The 16156-nt window shown below is 39.7% G+C and overlaps 1 protein-coding gene across 1 annotated transcript; it reads left to right on the plus strand.

Annotated features, from left to right (window-relative positions):
* Positions 1-14572: 14572 nt before the first annotated feature.
* On the plus strand, positions 14573-15910 carry foxq1a (forkhead box Q1a). The gene has a single exon (XM_077555584.1). It carries the CDS (start codon positions 14649-14651, stop codon positions 15372-15374), a length of 726 nt encoding a protein of 241 aa, XP_077411710.1. The 5' UTR covers positions 14573-14648; the 3' UTR covers positions 15375-15910.
* Positions 15911-16156: the final 246 nt, after the last annotated feature.

Here is a 16156-nt window from a genome sequence, read left to right on the forward strand (position 1 = left end):
TGGGCTGTAGCGAGCATTTGGCCATCAATAGCTTGCCTTTCTCCGTTTACTCCCCCCACCCTTCAAAGGCACCCCCATGCACACACTCACTTACTCGCGGACCACCAGGGAGATGTGTTTATGGAATGTGCCAGAGACCAAGAAATAAGAAACAGACATTGCCTTTATTTAAGCACAAAGGTTTTCAACAGACACATAGTGTAGGTTTGAATCCAAAATTATTATAGAATTTTTTTTTGTGTTATAGAGCAAAGATCAACACATGTTATTATTACTGACAAAAACATTTTAAACAAGGACCAAAGCTCACAGAAGTTGCTGCTCAGTTCTTTACAGTCCATATTTTTCACATTTGATCTCGCCCTGCAGTGTTTACAGAAACGCGGCGACTCAATCAGGAACGCAATCCCTGGTAACCACGGCAACAAATAACGGCAAGCAAACACACATTTCAAATCCACAGAACCGCACTCCATTAAATCTTTATGACAAGACTGTGTTTGCCCTGTGATTACCATCCAAGTACTTGGAGATGTGTGTGCCGTTAAACCTGAGGGGGGGGGGGGGGGGCTTAGTGCTAAGCAAACATTTCGCAAATAATTCCCCCTTAGGTTGTTCCTCCTTTGTCATCAATTCTACAGTACCCCTTTTTCCTGGTGTCATAATTTCCCCTCTGTTGAGAATAACCCGTCCATATATATATATATATATATATAAAAAAAAAAATAATAATAATTTTTAAAAAAGAGAGCAATGATGATGGCATGTCAAATCGGTAAAATTACCAAATGAACAATACTGAGCTCTCCAGAAGGAAGAAAAAAGAAAGAGAATAACCCGTCCATATATATATATATATATAAAAAAATAATAATAATAATAATTTTTAAAAAAGAGAGCAATGATGATGACATGTCAAATCGGTAAAATTACTGAATGAACAATACTGAGCTCTCCAGAAGGAAGAAAAATGAAAGAAAATAACCCGTCCATATATACCTGTATATATACAGTATATATATATATATATATATATAAAAATAATAATAATAATTTTTAAAAAAGAGAGCAATGATGATGACATGTCAAATCGGTAAAATTACCAAATGAACAATACTGAGCTCTCCAGAAGGAAGAAAAAAAGAGAGAGAATAACCCGTCCAAACCCCGGAGATGGACTACCATAACATTACCTCTTCATACCTGAGGTGGGGAGGGGCTGGGGGGGGGGGAACACCATAAATAAGACGTGTTATATTTTCCCTCCGTTCACGTAAGATGCCCTACGGCGCGTAAAACAAGTCGAACATGCTTTTTTGGGGCAAGGTTAAGCGCCGCTGACAGCTTTGGCATTAGTTTCTATTTCAAGCAGAGCTACCGTAATTACCGCTGGCTGATTATGCAAGTACGAAGATTATTTGGATTGTTTGAATTGCTCAAAATGTTCTACCTGACTGGAAAGCATGCAACACTTAATAGAAGACTCACAATTGTTTGAGATGAGTAGCTTCGGGTTTGTTCACATGACGACAGGAGTGTTACTATGTTTTTCAAACACGTTGTCAAAACAATCCCTTTGAGAAAATGGCTTTAAATTGTAAAAGCCGGGCCAGCAGGCCAACCACTTGGCAAGGAAAAATTAATTGCATGCGGAGAAAGTGCAAGTCATTTCATGTGTGCTTTTGTCGCTTTATCACCAACCTTCAAGGCAATTATAGTTAACAAAAAATAAAATTGAAATAGGTTAAGCATTTTTGTTCACAAAATAAACGAGTGTGCTTTGAACAAAGGGTAATTAACTGCAATGACATTTTATGTTGATAAAACTAACTATAATTAATTATATATCATATAACGATAGTGAAAATGTCCTTTGTTTTCGTCTTTGTCAACCAATTTCATACATAATCATTCAGTGTTTATTTTATTTCGGTATTACAGTTTGGTCGTACAGAAGAAGGATGGCCGTTTAGGAATTGTCATTTACTTTATTGCGCAATATTTATTGTAGGGATGTAACGATAGCCAAACGATACAAAATGATCACAATATGAATCTCTCCATGACGATTATTCCGATATTGTGGGGAGGTTGTAAATATATACATTTTTAAAAGTGATAAATAAATAAAACCCAATCCTGTCATAATTTCACCAATAATATAAAAACAGATACTGCCTGATATTGTAATAACTCTTTTTCCGATAATGTAATATCTTATCACATTATTGGGGATTTATTAACTTTTCAAGCGGGTCTTTTTTTCTCAAAATTAATCATGTAAAACATGACAGATAATATAATATATATGTCCATTTGCAGTACTGATTCCTACATTTTGTGTTTTGAAAATCAAAGAATGTTTTATGCATTCACATCAAAAGTGTTAAAATCTTGGTGTTAAATGTTTCAGAGTTAATCCCCAAAATGTATTTTTTAGCACGGTTTGATTTAAATAGAGGTCAATTTGGGAGTTATTTAAGAATGTAATAAGGTACTGTATTACTTTATCGGTAAAAATTGTACAATATCTTTCAGGATTTTTGAATTGCCTTACTGGTAACGTTATTAGAGTATTGGGTTTTATTATATTGTTGAACGAGTTAAGTGCAAATTGTATTTAATTTTCAAATGTTAATACACGCTCAAGAAATTATTGCATTATGAGTGCTACACGCTGTTATCGTTAAATTTTTTTGTGGAAACTAATACTAAAACTAATAAAAACTAAATTGAAAGTTGCATAAAATAACTAATGAAAACTAACAAGCCTGCTCTAAAAACTGATTAAAACTTAATTTAAAAAAAAGAAAGTCAAATTAAAATCAAAACTAACTATAATGAAAAATCCCAAACTATTATAACAATGCTGTGCTGCAGCACTTCTGTTTTGTTTGCTATGTACTTGGACATGCCCGGACTGAAATCTTGACACTCATTTGCATATTCTCATGTGTTATTCCTAGATATTAGCATCAGACTGAAACATCTTTGAGATCCGTTTTTAAATGTGTTTTCTGAATCCAAAAAGCTATTGTCATGCGTATAAATTACCTTAAAAAAAAAATGAAAAGAAGTCAGTTGTTAAGTAAGTCAGCATCTGTTCTTGAAAACGGGTATGATTTGAAATGATGATAGTTGAAAAGTTTCAAAAGAGGCTTGGAGTATCCATGCAAGGGGCAGCAGAGCGCGGCCTCACGCAACCATTGTCCTTGTAGATATGGCCGGCAGATTACTGCTCACTTTGACTCGTCTGGAACAAAACATTCATTTGTGCCGTTGTCAAAGTAGGACATTTGAAATACATCTTTCAAATCAGCCGTTTTGGCAATGTAGGAAAGGCGCTTGATGAAAAAGAAGTGTCGGAGCCTAAGTGTAAAGTTTGCATGATAAACTCTGCAAATAGGATTTAATGTTTGTGGTCGTCGTATGCTTGCGAAAACTTGATTTCATGTTTCTACACTCAGATCACAAGAGGTGAAATGTTCAGCGGCTGCTCGTTTGTACTTGCAGTCGATTTTAAATTCGACTTTTACTGTATATGAAAATGGCACCTACAGCATTTAAATAGCCGCGAATCTTTTCATCATTTGTGTCTCGATTTTGTTCTTTGTAACTTGGATCCAAGCCATAGATTGTCTGATTCAAATGTTTATCCACAGTTTTGTGGCTCTGCAGTTTGTCAGCGACAGTTTACGAGAGGCCTACTTCTGCCCTGCATTTGCCTTACATACAATAAACTGGATCACTCCCTTTATTCAAATGCTTGCATGTCTTTATGACATTTCCTCCTCTAAAACTACATGACACTTGCAACACTATTAGATTTCCAATTATTTCAACCTTAAGCGAAGCTTCCTTCCTTTCTTTCATCCATTCTTCATTTCTTTTGTTCTTCCTTAAATCCTTCCTTCTCTTTTCACCCTTCTTTTCTGTCATCCTTCCTTCTTTTCTTCCTCCTTCCCTCCCTCCCTCCCTTCCTTCCATCTGTTCTTCCTCCCTCCCTTCCTCCCTCCCCCCCTTCTATCCTTCCTTCTTTTTCTTTTCATCTTTCTTTTCTTTCATCCTTCCTTCCTCCCTTTCTTCTGTTCTTCCTTTCCTTTGTACTTCTTCCCTCTCTCCCTTCCTCCATCCTTCCCTTCCTTCCTTCCTTTCTTCTGTTCTTCCTCCCTCCTTTTTCATCCTTCTTTTCTTCCTTCCTTCCTTCCTCCCTTTCTTCTGTTCTTCCTTTCCTTTGTCCTTCCTTTCTCCATTCCTCCCTCTCTCCCTTTCTCTATCCATCCCTTCCTTCTTTCTGTTTTCCCTCCCTCTCTTCTATCCTTCCTTCCTTTTCTTTTGTCCTTCCTTCCTTCCTCCCCTTCTTCTGTTTCTCCTTTCGTTCTCCCGTCCTCCCTCCCTCACTCCCTCCCTCCCTCTCTCCCTTCCTCCTTCCTTCCTTTCTTTCATTCTTCCCCCCTCCCTCGCTTCTATCCTTCCTACCATTTCTTTTCATCCTTCTTTTCTTTCGTCCTACCTTCCTTCCTTCCCTCTTCCCTTCCTTTATCCCTTTCTTCTGTTCTTCCTTTCATTTGTTTCCCTCCCTCCCTCCCCCTTCAATCCTTTCTTCCTTCTGTTCTTCCTCTGTCCTTTTCTTTTCATCCTTCTTTTGTTTTGTCTTTCCTTCCTTCCTACCTTTCTTCTGTCCTTCCTTTCTCCCTTCCTTCCTTCCCTCCTCCCCTTCTTCTGTTTCTCCTTTCGTTCTCCCGTCCTCCCTCCCTCACTCCCTCCCTCCCTCTCTCCCTTCCTCCTTCCTTCCTTTCTTTCATTCTTCCTCCCTCCCTCGCTTCTATCCTTCCTACCATTTCTTTTCATCCTTCTTTTCTTTCGTCCTACCTTCCTTCCTTCCCTCTTCCCTTCCTTTATCCCTTTCTTCTGTTCTTCCTTTCATTTGTTTCCCTCCCTCCCTCCCTCCCCCTTCAATCCTTTCTTCCTTCTGTTCTTCCTCTGTCCTTTTCTTTTCATCCTTCTTTTGTTTTGTCTTTCCTTCCTTCCTACCTTTCTTCTGTCCTTCCTTTCTCCCTTCCTTCCTTCCCTCCTCCCCTTCTTCTGTTTCTCCTTTCGTTCTCCCGTCCTCCCTCCCTCACTCCCTCCCTCCCTCTCTCCCTTCCTCCTTCCTTCCTTTCTTTCATTCTTCCCCCCTCCCTCGCTTCTATCCTTCCTACCATTTCTTTTCATCCTTCTTTTCTTTCGTCCTACCTTCCTTCCTTCCCTCTTCCCTTCCTTTATCCCTTTCTTCTGTTCTTCCTTTCATTTGTTTCCCTCCCTCCCTCCCCCTTCAATCCTTTCTTCCTTCTGTTCTTCCTCTGTCCTTTTCTTTTCATCCTTCTTTTGTTTTGTCTTTCCTTCCTTCCTACCTTTCTTCTGTCCTTCCTTTCTCCCTTCCTTCCTTCCCTCCTCCCCTTCTTCTGTTTCTCCTTTCGTTCTCCCGTCCTCCCTCCCTCACTCCCTCCCTCCCTCTCTCCCTTCCTCCTTCCTTCCTTTCTTTCATTCTTCCCCCCTCCCTCGCTTCTATCCTTCCTACCATTTCTTTTCATCCTTCTTTTCTTTCGTCCTACCTTCCTTCCTTCCCTCTTCCCTTCCTTTATCCCTTTCTTCTGTTCTTCCTTTCATTTGTTTCCCTCCCTCCCTCCCCCTTCAATCCTTTCTTCCTTCTGTTCTTCCTCTGTCCTTTTCTTTTCATCCTTCTTTTGTTTTGTCTTTCCTTCCTTCCTACCTTTCTTCTGTCCTTCCTTTCTCCCTTCCTTCCTTCCCTCCTCCCCTTCTTCTGTTTCTCCTTTCGTTCTCCCGTCCTCCCTCCCTCACTCCCTCCCTCCCTCTCTCCCTTCCTCCTTCCTTCCTTTCTTTCATTCTTCCCCCCTCCCTCGCTTCTATCCTTCCTACCATTTCTTTTCATCCTTCTTTTCTTTCGTCCTACCTTCCTTCCTTCCCTCCTTCCTTCCTTTATCCCTTTCTTCTGTTCTTCCTTTCATTTGTCCTTCCTTCCTTCCTTCTTTTCTTCCTACCTTCCTTCCCAAAAAGGCAAACTGTGTACCTTAAAATTCAGATTTTACATTCATACTCTTTTTTATTTTATACTGTATTTCTGCAAAAACCGCAACAATCAGTGGCATTGTATGTACTGTATGTATTTATTTTTTGTCTTCTCGGATGTTTGTCAGTTCAATTACGTGAATGCCAGAAATACAAACTCCCCAATCCTGAAGCAGGCACGGGCCTGTTTCTCTCTGCTTTTCATACAATATAAAGGGCCAGCTGTCTTTAAATAGATCGCCTGTAGTTAAGAATATTACAGGGGCAGGGCGACGGCTGAGCTTGCAAATTTGTTCCAACAGAATCTGGAGCATTTAGTTGATCATGCTATGCGTATGTATGAGTGAGTGTATATTAGGGGAGGGTGCAACTGAAATTGTTGTACAAGCAAGAACTTGCATCCAAATACATTTAAGGCCGCTTTAAGCTGTCTTGTGATGACACGTTTGTGCAAAATAGACATTAGTGGTCGATTAAAAATAGCAACAAGCAGCACTTCAAATTACCATCGAATTGTGTTTTTATTTTGATCCTTTAAATGCATCCTGGACGCTGAGACTACTGTTTATGCTTTCAGAGTCCTAATCATCTGGAAATCATCTTGACCCCCTCCGACTAACGGCCGCCTCACACGCACAGAACTTTTGTTTGTATAGACAGCGAGAACCCTGGAGCGAGACTTATGCAAACCAAGGCGCACACGTACGGAGGTAGACATCTTTGCACAGAGTTATTTTTAGACGCCGTGTGGAATCTGCAGCAACAGTTTACATGACTGAAATGCTTTGCAGCGTACAAAGGCTTTTCTGTGTAATTAATTAGGTTATGCTTTAATCTATCGTGCAAAGTACATTTAAATGCATATGAAGGGTTGCCACAGCAGTGCTTTTTTTTTAAGCTAAATAGCTTCTTTTCTTATTTCATGCTTCTTGCTAAATGGATTTGTTCTAGTCATTTTTACACAAATCTATACTATAATTTTCTTCCCTTTTCATAGACTTAACACGAAGAATTTTTAACCAAATGAAAACATACATTCAAATGAACGATACTATTTATATTTGGTAGTAACTATTTTGGCTTTGTAATTGTGTTTACATAATAATATAATGAGGTGATTATACATTTAAAATGTTCTTCCGAGAGAAACGACAATATCGTCTGATCTCGAGCATGATCAAACAGCGGATGTGTCTGGAGAAAAGATGCTACACTCTAAAAGCAGTACAAAAATAACCCGAATTGGGTCAAAAGGGGATTGATACAACTTTTTGGGTAATATACCAAATCCAAAAAGTCGGATCATGTCCAATCCCGCTTGTTAGTTTTTATCATAGTTAGTCAACCTCATCCTGTTTTTTTTAAGTCAATTTTTAGTCAACTATAAATCTAGCATTTTAGTCTTTATTTTAGTCCAAGAAAACATCATTTTATTCATCTAGTTTTAGTCAACAAAAACTGCCAATGTTTTAGTCTAGTTTTAGTCAGAGCATTCATTTAATCTCTGTTTTGTTTTTTTTGTCAGCAGATTATGTTGAATATTTTGGCTCTAAAACTATCCATCCATCCATCCATTTTCTTGGCTGCTTTTCCTCACAAGGGTTGCGGGGGTGCTGGAGCCTATCCCAGCTGGCTTCGGGCAGTAGGTGGGGTACACCCTGAACTGGTTGCCAGCCAATCGCAGGGCACACAGAGACGAACAACCACACTCACAATCACACCTAGGGACAATTTGGAGTGTTCAATTAACCTGCCATGCATGTCTTTGGAATGTGGGAGGAAACCGGAGTACCCGGAGAAAACCCACGCAAGCACAGGGAGAACATGCAAACTCCACCCAGGAAGGCCGAAGCCCGGACTCGATCTCACGTCCTCTGCACTGGAAGGCGGACGTGCTAACCAGTCAGCCACCGTGCTGCCAGCTCTAAAACTATTTCAGATAAAAAAAATGTTTTATGAAAAACAACTTGACAAACAATTGCAGTACAGACGCTCCCCAACTTACGAACGAGTTACGTTCCGGACGATCGTTCGTAAGGTGAATTTGTTCGTAAGTTGCTTCAGTGCTATATTTTGTATTATAATTTATGTTTAAAGAGAATACGTACAGTACTGTACTACGTATGTTAGAGAGAGAGAGCGACAGACACACACAGTATGTACATGTACGTAATAAGATAAATAAAATGAAGTTTAACTTACTTTTGGAAGATGTACTCGATGCTTAAGGAGAGGAGGAGGAGGAAGAGGAGGATTTTATATCATGAGAGGTTCTTCGTCGTCGCTGGAATGGGCTTCAAAAGTTACTTCCTCCTCCGTAACTTCAATGTTGGAAGAAGTTGAGGGTCGAGGAGAAGAAGATGAGGGTTGATGAGTATCTTCCTTGGAGGATTTACTAGAAACTGGCCGAAAGAAGCGATGTAACAACGATTGCACAGTTTTCTTCTTTTTTCATCATAAATGATGCGGTAGCACTGTATGGCATCATTCAATTGATTTGCAACCTTTGTGCAACGTTCAATATTTGGGTCTTGCTGCTCGAAGAGTGCGATGGCTTTATCTATGAGCGACAGGCGTTTCTTCTTCTTCCTTCGCCAAGCGTCGGTATTAGCGGCGGAAAGAAGCACTACAGTACTCGGAAAAAGGTGCGCAATAAAAAATCTACCTTACAGCATCTCTTTCCGAACATTTTTTGACATGCGCGCATGCGCGCAGACATGTTCGTATGTACCGTTGTTCGTAACACGAATGTTCGTAAGTAGGGGAGCGTCTGTATATCAACAAGTGGCTACTACGGCTCCATGCTATGAGCGAGTAAATTAGCCAGCATTAGTTAGCGGTTGGATTAACATTATTGTTGAAACGTTATAGCTGTTGGATTAATGTTAAGTTAATTTCTAACTATATCATAACTGCATATATAACTATATGCATGTTGCTCTCGATAGCTGCAGTTTTGAAAGGGGGTGTTTCACATGACAGTGTCACAGTGACAGATTAGCAGAGACAAGATTTTACAAAATCATATCATTTTTGTCTCGTTTTTGTTCATAAACTAAAATGTCCATAGAATTTAGTCCATTTTTTTTAAGTGAAGTGCATTTTCGTCTCGTCTTCATTAGTCGATGAAAATGCATACGGGTTTAGTCCCATTTATTGTTTATTAATGAGGGTTTTAGTCTAGTCTAGTTTTAGTCTGGTGAAAAATGTGTGTTGACGAAATTACTTTTGTTTAGTTTTCGTTGACGAAATTAACACTACTGTAGTGGATGTGCAATTACACTTTGTTCTAGGACGGCAAAAAAACAAACATGTTCCCTAAGGTCAGGGTTAAATGAAAACACGACAAAACAACACAATTTTGGGAATTGTTATTATACCAAATATTTGTTGGGTTGTTTTATGGGTTATTCATATAACACTCTAGAAACTGTTGGATGAAAAAGGGACCAACCCAACTCTTTGGGTTATTCATTTGACCAAATATTTTGGGTTGAATTAATAACCCCAAAAATGGGTTGTTTTGCAGCCCCGAGACAATCTAAAACAAGTGAATGCGTTCTTTGCAACCCCCCCCCCAAAATTGGGTTGCTTTGTGATGTTTTTATTTGACCCAACGTTTGGGGTTATTTATGTAACCAGTGGGGTCAACCCAGAAAGTTGGGTTGGTAACTAAAAAATGTGTTATACAATACAGCCCAATTTTTGTGGTTGTTTTGTGGGCTATTTATTTGACCCAACTTTTTTTTGGCTTTAGTGAATGATCCAAAACGTTGGGTTAAATCAATAACACAACAAGTTGGGTGGGCCCCTTTTCAACACAATTTGGGTTATTTTTTACCCAACAAGGATAAACGGTTCAGATAATGGATGGATGGATGTTTTTACAGTGAACCCAAAACGTTTGGTTAAATGAATGAATAACCCACAAATAATTTTGGGGTGCTTTTGTACAACACATTTTCTTTAGATTGTTTTGTGGGTTGTTCATTTGACCCATTTTTTGAATGAATAACCCAAAAAATTGGCTGTGTTTTTGACTCAATTGTGGTTATTTTTGACCCAACTGTTTTTCTAGTGTATAGTGCATTTCGATGTGCATCACTGATATTGTGTCACCAAAATTCCATTAGTAATGCAGCACGTTACAACAGAAAGCTTAATTGCTTTTGTAACGCTAAGATGACAGACATGAGTGCATGCCGGCTCAAATTGGGGAAAGTGTGAATGTTGTTTTTCATGACAAAAACACATCATGGAGCAAATACCTACTTCAACTTACCCTTCAAGCCACAGGACTCCTTCCTTAAACAGTCCATAAAGGGAGCGCTTCATTTCCAAATCCTGTGTTTGTGATGCCTTTGGTGAGTCATGGCTGAGATCAGCCACCTTGCAGACTGGATGACAGTGTTTACCTCGAGTCGAGAGCGCTGTGCAATAACGATCAGCTTCACTGTGCACATGAACTTGCACTACGTGTGTTCTGACCATCGATGCTTATTGGGTCTGTTTTACATTTCAACGTGATGAAGTGGAATACAGCATTACTTAACACAACATACAACCGACTGCACGTTAATAATTGTTTAAGTATTTTTTATTTGTGGACGATGTCCATACTCAAAACAGAGATACAGTTTGTGGCTTTATCACCTATTAAAATGTTTGTAGAGTTTCCGTAATTCATGCACTTTCAAACCCGCAATTGAAGTTTGCCAGAATACCACTTTCAAATGCGCAGGCTGAGTGATTAGTTTAATGGCTGATGGCAATCAAGTAGTTGCGCTCCAATTTTCTGCAACCCTTTAGCTGGCAGTGAGGATAAGTTTTTATTAATTCGCATAGCACCTGTCAAAATGACATTTGGACCTTGCGCAAATGCCAGACAGGAAACTAACACAAACCAAATTACATTCCACTGTGTTCAAAAAGGAGAAGTAGGCGTGTGCAAGCTACTCAAGTGTGATTTTTCTCCCAAAAGTAAAAAATATCATTTTTAACTCCAGTTCATCTATCCATCCATTTTCTTAACCGCAAGTCCTCACAAGGGTCGCGGGGGTGCTGGAGCCTATCCCAGCTGGCTTCGGGCAGTAGGCGGGGTCCACCCTGAACTGGTTGCCAGCCAATCGCAGAACTCCAGTTCATCGTGTGTATATTCCAATGGAATTAAAAGATGCCAATTTAAAAAAAAAAAGTTGTTAAATGACGATAATTTTGTGTGTGTGTGTTTCTAATTTTATCGGAATTAAGTCATACTATTATTATAATAAAGTTTATTTTTATTTTATTCTCTAAAAAAAAATAGGAATATAATCTTGAATATATATATATATATATATATATAAGAGCTGTCAAACGATTACATTTTTTAATCAGATGAATCACATCTTAGAATTTTGATTAATCGCTTAATTACAAAAAGCTTTTTTTATCAACATTTTTTGCCCACCAAATTTAAAGAGCACCTGTTATGTGTTCATTTTTTCCACATTTAATGTTTTGAGGACGTCTTCAAAATTTTGTATCCACTGCATATGCTCATCCTCCTCTTTTTCTAATTAGTTAATTACTTGTATAATTTTAAATGGAAAGAAATACCACAATAGTTTGACATACGCAAACGTTAATTAAATGCTTTGCTTTGTGCATGTTGTTATGTTTATTGTTCAAACACAACCTGTGCTACCTTTAACGTAACCATCCCCTCTCAGCTAAAAGATCATCTGTAGTCAAAATTAATAGTGCGATTAATCTGCATTGGTAAATGATTCAAAATTATTTTTGCGGACCCCCATTGTACAGCTTGTGGACCCCTGGGAGTCCATAATGCATATGAACTATTCATTTGCATATCTTTGCAATATGCACCTAACAGCCACATTTGGTACACTTGCGGAATCTAAGACAAAAGCTAGATCAAATATTTGATTAGACTTGTTATTGTTATTTTAGTATGTTGTGGCCTCATATAGCTAAATGAGGAACCCAAAATATTTGAAAGAGCTCTCTGTGTACTGCATTTTGCACTACGGTTCTCCACTTATATTCCAGATTTGCTACTCTTGATTCTTTTGGATGCAATATTATTTTGGGCAAAAACTCATTTACGTCTGATGTTTTCTGTTTTGTGATCACTGAAATCCCACAAGATGCCAAGGAAAAATGCTAACCCGATGTTTGAGACACATCTCAACTGAAATGATTTTTAAAAAATTAACGGGGCATTAATTTTGTCACTTATTACTGTACTACTCTTTCTTCGTTATTATCTGACCGTTTGAATGCACATCACAGTGCTTAAAGCAACACTACGGAATTTTCAGTTTACGTTGATTATGGTGCCGCCTTATGGACAAAGTCGTTACCGTTATGCCTGAAGATGATATGACCACATTTCCCATGAGGACAAGCGCATTGCGTCTTTTTTGAGCTCACGACATTCAAATTGACTTCCGTCTTTGTAACAAATGGGGAAAATGGGAAGTGACGAATGCCATAAAGCAGTCAGCGCATTTGTAGTTTTTTGTGTGACAGTGTTCCTACCATCCTCCTCAAAGTTGTTCAGTGCCAGTAAAAATGATTCAGACCCCTCGGGCCATGGCAAAGTTACCATTCAACTAGTTTTAAGTCGATGTTTGATCAGAAGAGGTATGAAAATATTTTATTAAGGTTGAAACGTGCCTTAGTGCTATTTTAAGGGCTCAGCTTGCCAACCCCACATGACCAAACCCAGAAAACAGGTGAGCCGTGATTGGTCGTGACCTGAGTACTTAGCAACTGTGATGTCATATTCAGTCGGCAGCAAGGGGCAAAATGGCCGCCCCCTGAGATGGATAAAAACGCTGCTCAACTCATATTCCATAAACACAGTATTTATTGGAATTATGTGTTTAGATTAGTGCGGATGCATAGAACATATTTTGGTTTCGATTTTTTTTTTTTTTTTACTTGACGCGTTCTTTAAATGTTGAATTAAATAAATATAATAGAAAAGGCTAACTTTACATCATAGTTGTTTCGTATCTCATTTGATTCTGCAAGTGTACCTAAATGCTGTGGCGTAATTATGTGTGAGGTCTCACTTTTTTAAAAATTGGTATATATACCTCACTAATATAATAAGAAATCGCTAATGTTTGTTGTTGTTGGACGACAATATCCTGGCGCCGAGACAGACCAACGGGGCGACACAAACACAACAAGTGGTTTCCACGTGGGCTGAACAAATGAAGATTCAAGTGCAGCTGTGGGCAAAAGGAGCAAGGCGCCACCTGCTTGTCTCAGGTGTGATAACACATACTCCAAAGATGAGGCAATACAATGATAAATTACTCACACTTATGTATTGAGAGATGCAGAAACAAGTCATGCAAGCAAGGCAATCGCTTAAGAGGCTTAAGGGGAACATAAGGAACGGCTGACATTGGCCCCTTATCAATGACATCATGTGAAGAATCCCCCCTATAGGTTCTTAATCTAGTAAACTAGTAGCGGGTCCCAGACAGCTGATATTGATCCGTATCATCGACACAACTAAAAAACGCCATAGACAATGTAATAGCACGTTGTTGTCAAACACGCCAACAACAAAATGAACTTGATTTGTCACTCAGGTGTCAGCAATTCATAATGGAGACGACACAACCCAAGCATTTTCTTTTCAAATGTGATGTCATTTTCAGTCGACAGCAAATGGCAAAATGGCCGCCCCATGAGATGGATAAAAGCTTCATTCCCATTCCGCAAACACAATATTAATCAGAATAACGTTTTAGACTAGTGGGAGCACACATGACATATTATTATAAAGAATATTTTGCGGTTGACTTCACCATTAATTTATTTTTCTTTATACCTTTTTTCATGGTTATTTTTCATATCTGTTAACAAGTTATTTGTTGAAAATATTTGCCTAGCCATAATTTATTTTTTTGAGGCCCACAGGGTCTGAAACGCCCCTGCATTCTGCAGTGTTTCTGGACAGTTCAAACATATACTCAAGAAAAAATAGAAACGCACAAGGCCACTCGGGGCAGTCTAAGGCACACCTGTGCACTAATGATGGTGTCTAATCATGGGATGGTTTATCTCGGCAAAGGAGAAGTGCTCACTATTACAGGTTTAGACTGGTTTGAAAGAAACTGTGATATTGTGTATGTGGAAGAAGTTTTAGATCTTTAAGTTCATCTCATAAAAAAAATGGGAGCAAAAACAAAAGCGTTTATATTTTTGTTGAGTGGTATGCTATTTACCGTAATATATCATGTCTACGCCAGTGACGTATTGTGACAGGTATAGCAATTAACACGCTTCCACTTGATGGTAAAATACATAATTAACATGTGCATCCACTATGTGTGACTCTTTTGTTAGCTTCCGTGGGATTGTTTTTCTCATGTAAAAATGTGTCTCGGCTCAAAGGATGGGAAACGCCGCTTAAAGGAATCACAAGCCCCGCCCCTTTGGGTTGTCCCCGAGGTAAACTATAAAGTGTTGCTCAAACAGGTTGTAGGTGAGAACGGGCATCGCACAGGTAGAAGCACTTTTAAGACTCGAGATAAGAATAAAAAATAAAAGCCATGAAGCTCGGGGTTGTGTGCGGAAACCACCGCAACGTGAACCTGGACGAGACCACCAGCAGACCGGCAAAGCCGAGGGAGTGCGAGGAGTTGGGCTCGGATGGGGACTGCGCGGCGCACAGCCCTCTGGCTGGCAAATCCAAGCCGTACACCCGCAGAGCCAAACCGCCGTTCTCCTACATCGCCCTCATCGCCATGGCCATCCGGGACTCGCCGTGCGGTCGACTGACCTTGGCGGAAATCAACGAGTATCTCATGAACAAGTTCCCCTTCTTCCGCGGCAGCTACACGGGCTGGAGGAACTCCGTGCGCCACAACCTGTCGCTCAACGACTGCTTCCACAAAGTGCTCCGCGACCCGTCTCGGCCGTGGGGCAAGGACAACTTCTGGATGCTCAACCCACACAGCGAGTACACGTTCGCCGACGGCGTGTTCCGGCGCAGGCGAAAGCGCATCAGCATCCGCCTCGGCAAACGGGAGGAGGAACGCGGCTCCGAGGACGCGCCGCAGAACGCCGGCAAAAAGTTCTCAAGTTCCTTCACGATCGACAGCATCCTCAGCACGCCGTTCAGACGGGATTCGAACCACGTTGAACACTACGCCGTCGTCATGACGCCGCCGCTTTTAAATCCACCTGCTTCTTCGCTTTACGTCCACCCGGGTGGCCTAATGGACCTTGGAGCTGCGCATGCGCATAACGGCGGCCTTCTCTTGCGAACTTTGTGACCACTTCAGTCGCCTTAACGCAGTTTCCCAACCTTTACTGAAAACATATTTTACATAAGGGGGTGGGGGGGGGGGTGGAATAAGTATAAAGAGCTTGTCCAAATTCAGCGTGAAATGTAGCGGTGTAGTTTAACACGAAATTGTGCCTTATACCATCTAGTGGAAGAGCATGAAATCATTTTTGACTGTCACTATACGTCGCTGGCATAGAGATGCACAAAAATACATTATTTGTTGCACAGGTGTTGTAAAAATGGCATTTTAAAAAAATTAAAATGGATTTTTCACGTGGCATCCTCAGCGCACTGGTTGGGAACAGTTTGAGACTTTCGTCATCATTGTCAACGTAGATCACGTGCACTGGTGAGGTGCAGTTGAACAAAATCAGTCGATCTTTTAGAATTATTTTTGTTGTCTAATTTGTATTATTTTATATTTAATCCTAGTTTAATATGTTGTATGGCCATAGACTTGCTTGAGCAGTTTTGTTACATTTTATAAAGCTTAATGTCGTTCAAATAAAATTGAAAGATGTACCTTTGTGGGCTGTCAGTGATTTATTGGTCTTTTTGAAGAAATAAAATTGTATGATATAGTGTCCTCAATATCTTCCATGAGAACAAAATGCTAAATCAGTTTAGCTAGAACAGCCTCAGGTCAAAGATGTTAGGAATAGCCAGCTGTTTAATTAATAATTAATCAATTATGAAGCAAGACAATATGTATTCAGAGACACTCAATTTTGAATAAGGTCAAATTGACCCCAAAAGTGTATGTGTGCG

Source organism: Vanacampus margaritifer, chromosome 2 (genome assembly GCF_051991255.1).
Source record: "Vanacampus margaritifer isolate UIUO_Vmar chromosome 2, RoL_Vmar_1.0, whole genome shotgun sequence".
NCBI lineage: Eukaryota > Metazoa > Chordata > Actinopteri > Syngnathiformes > Syngnathidae > Vanacampus > Vanacampus margaritifer.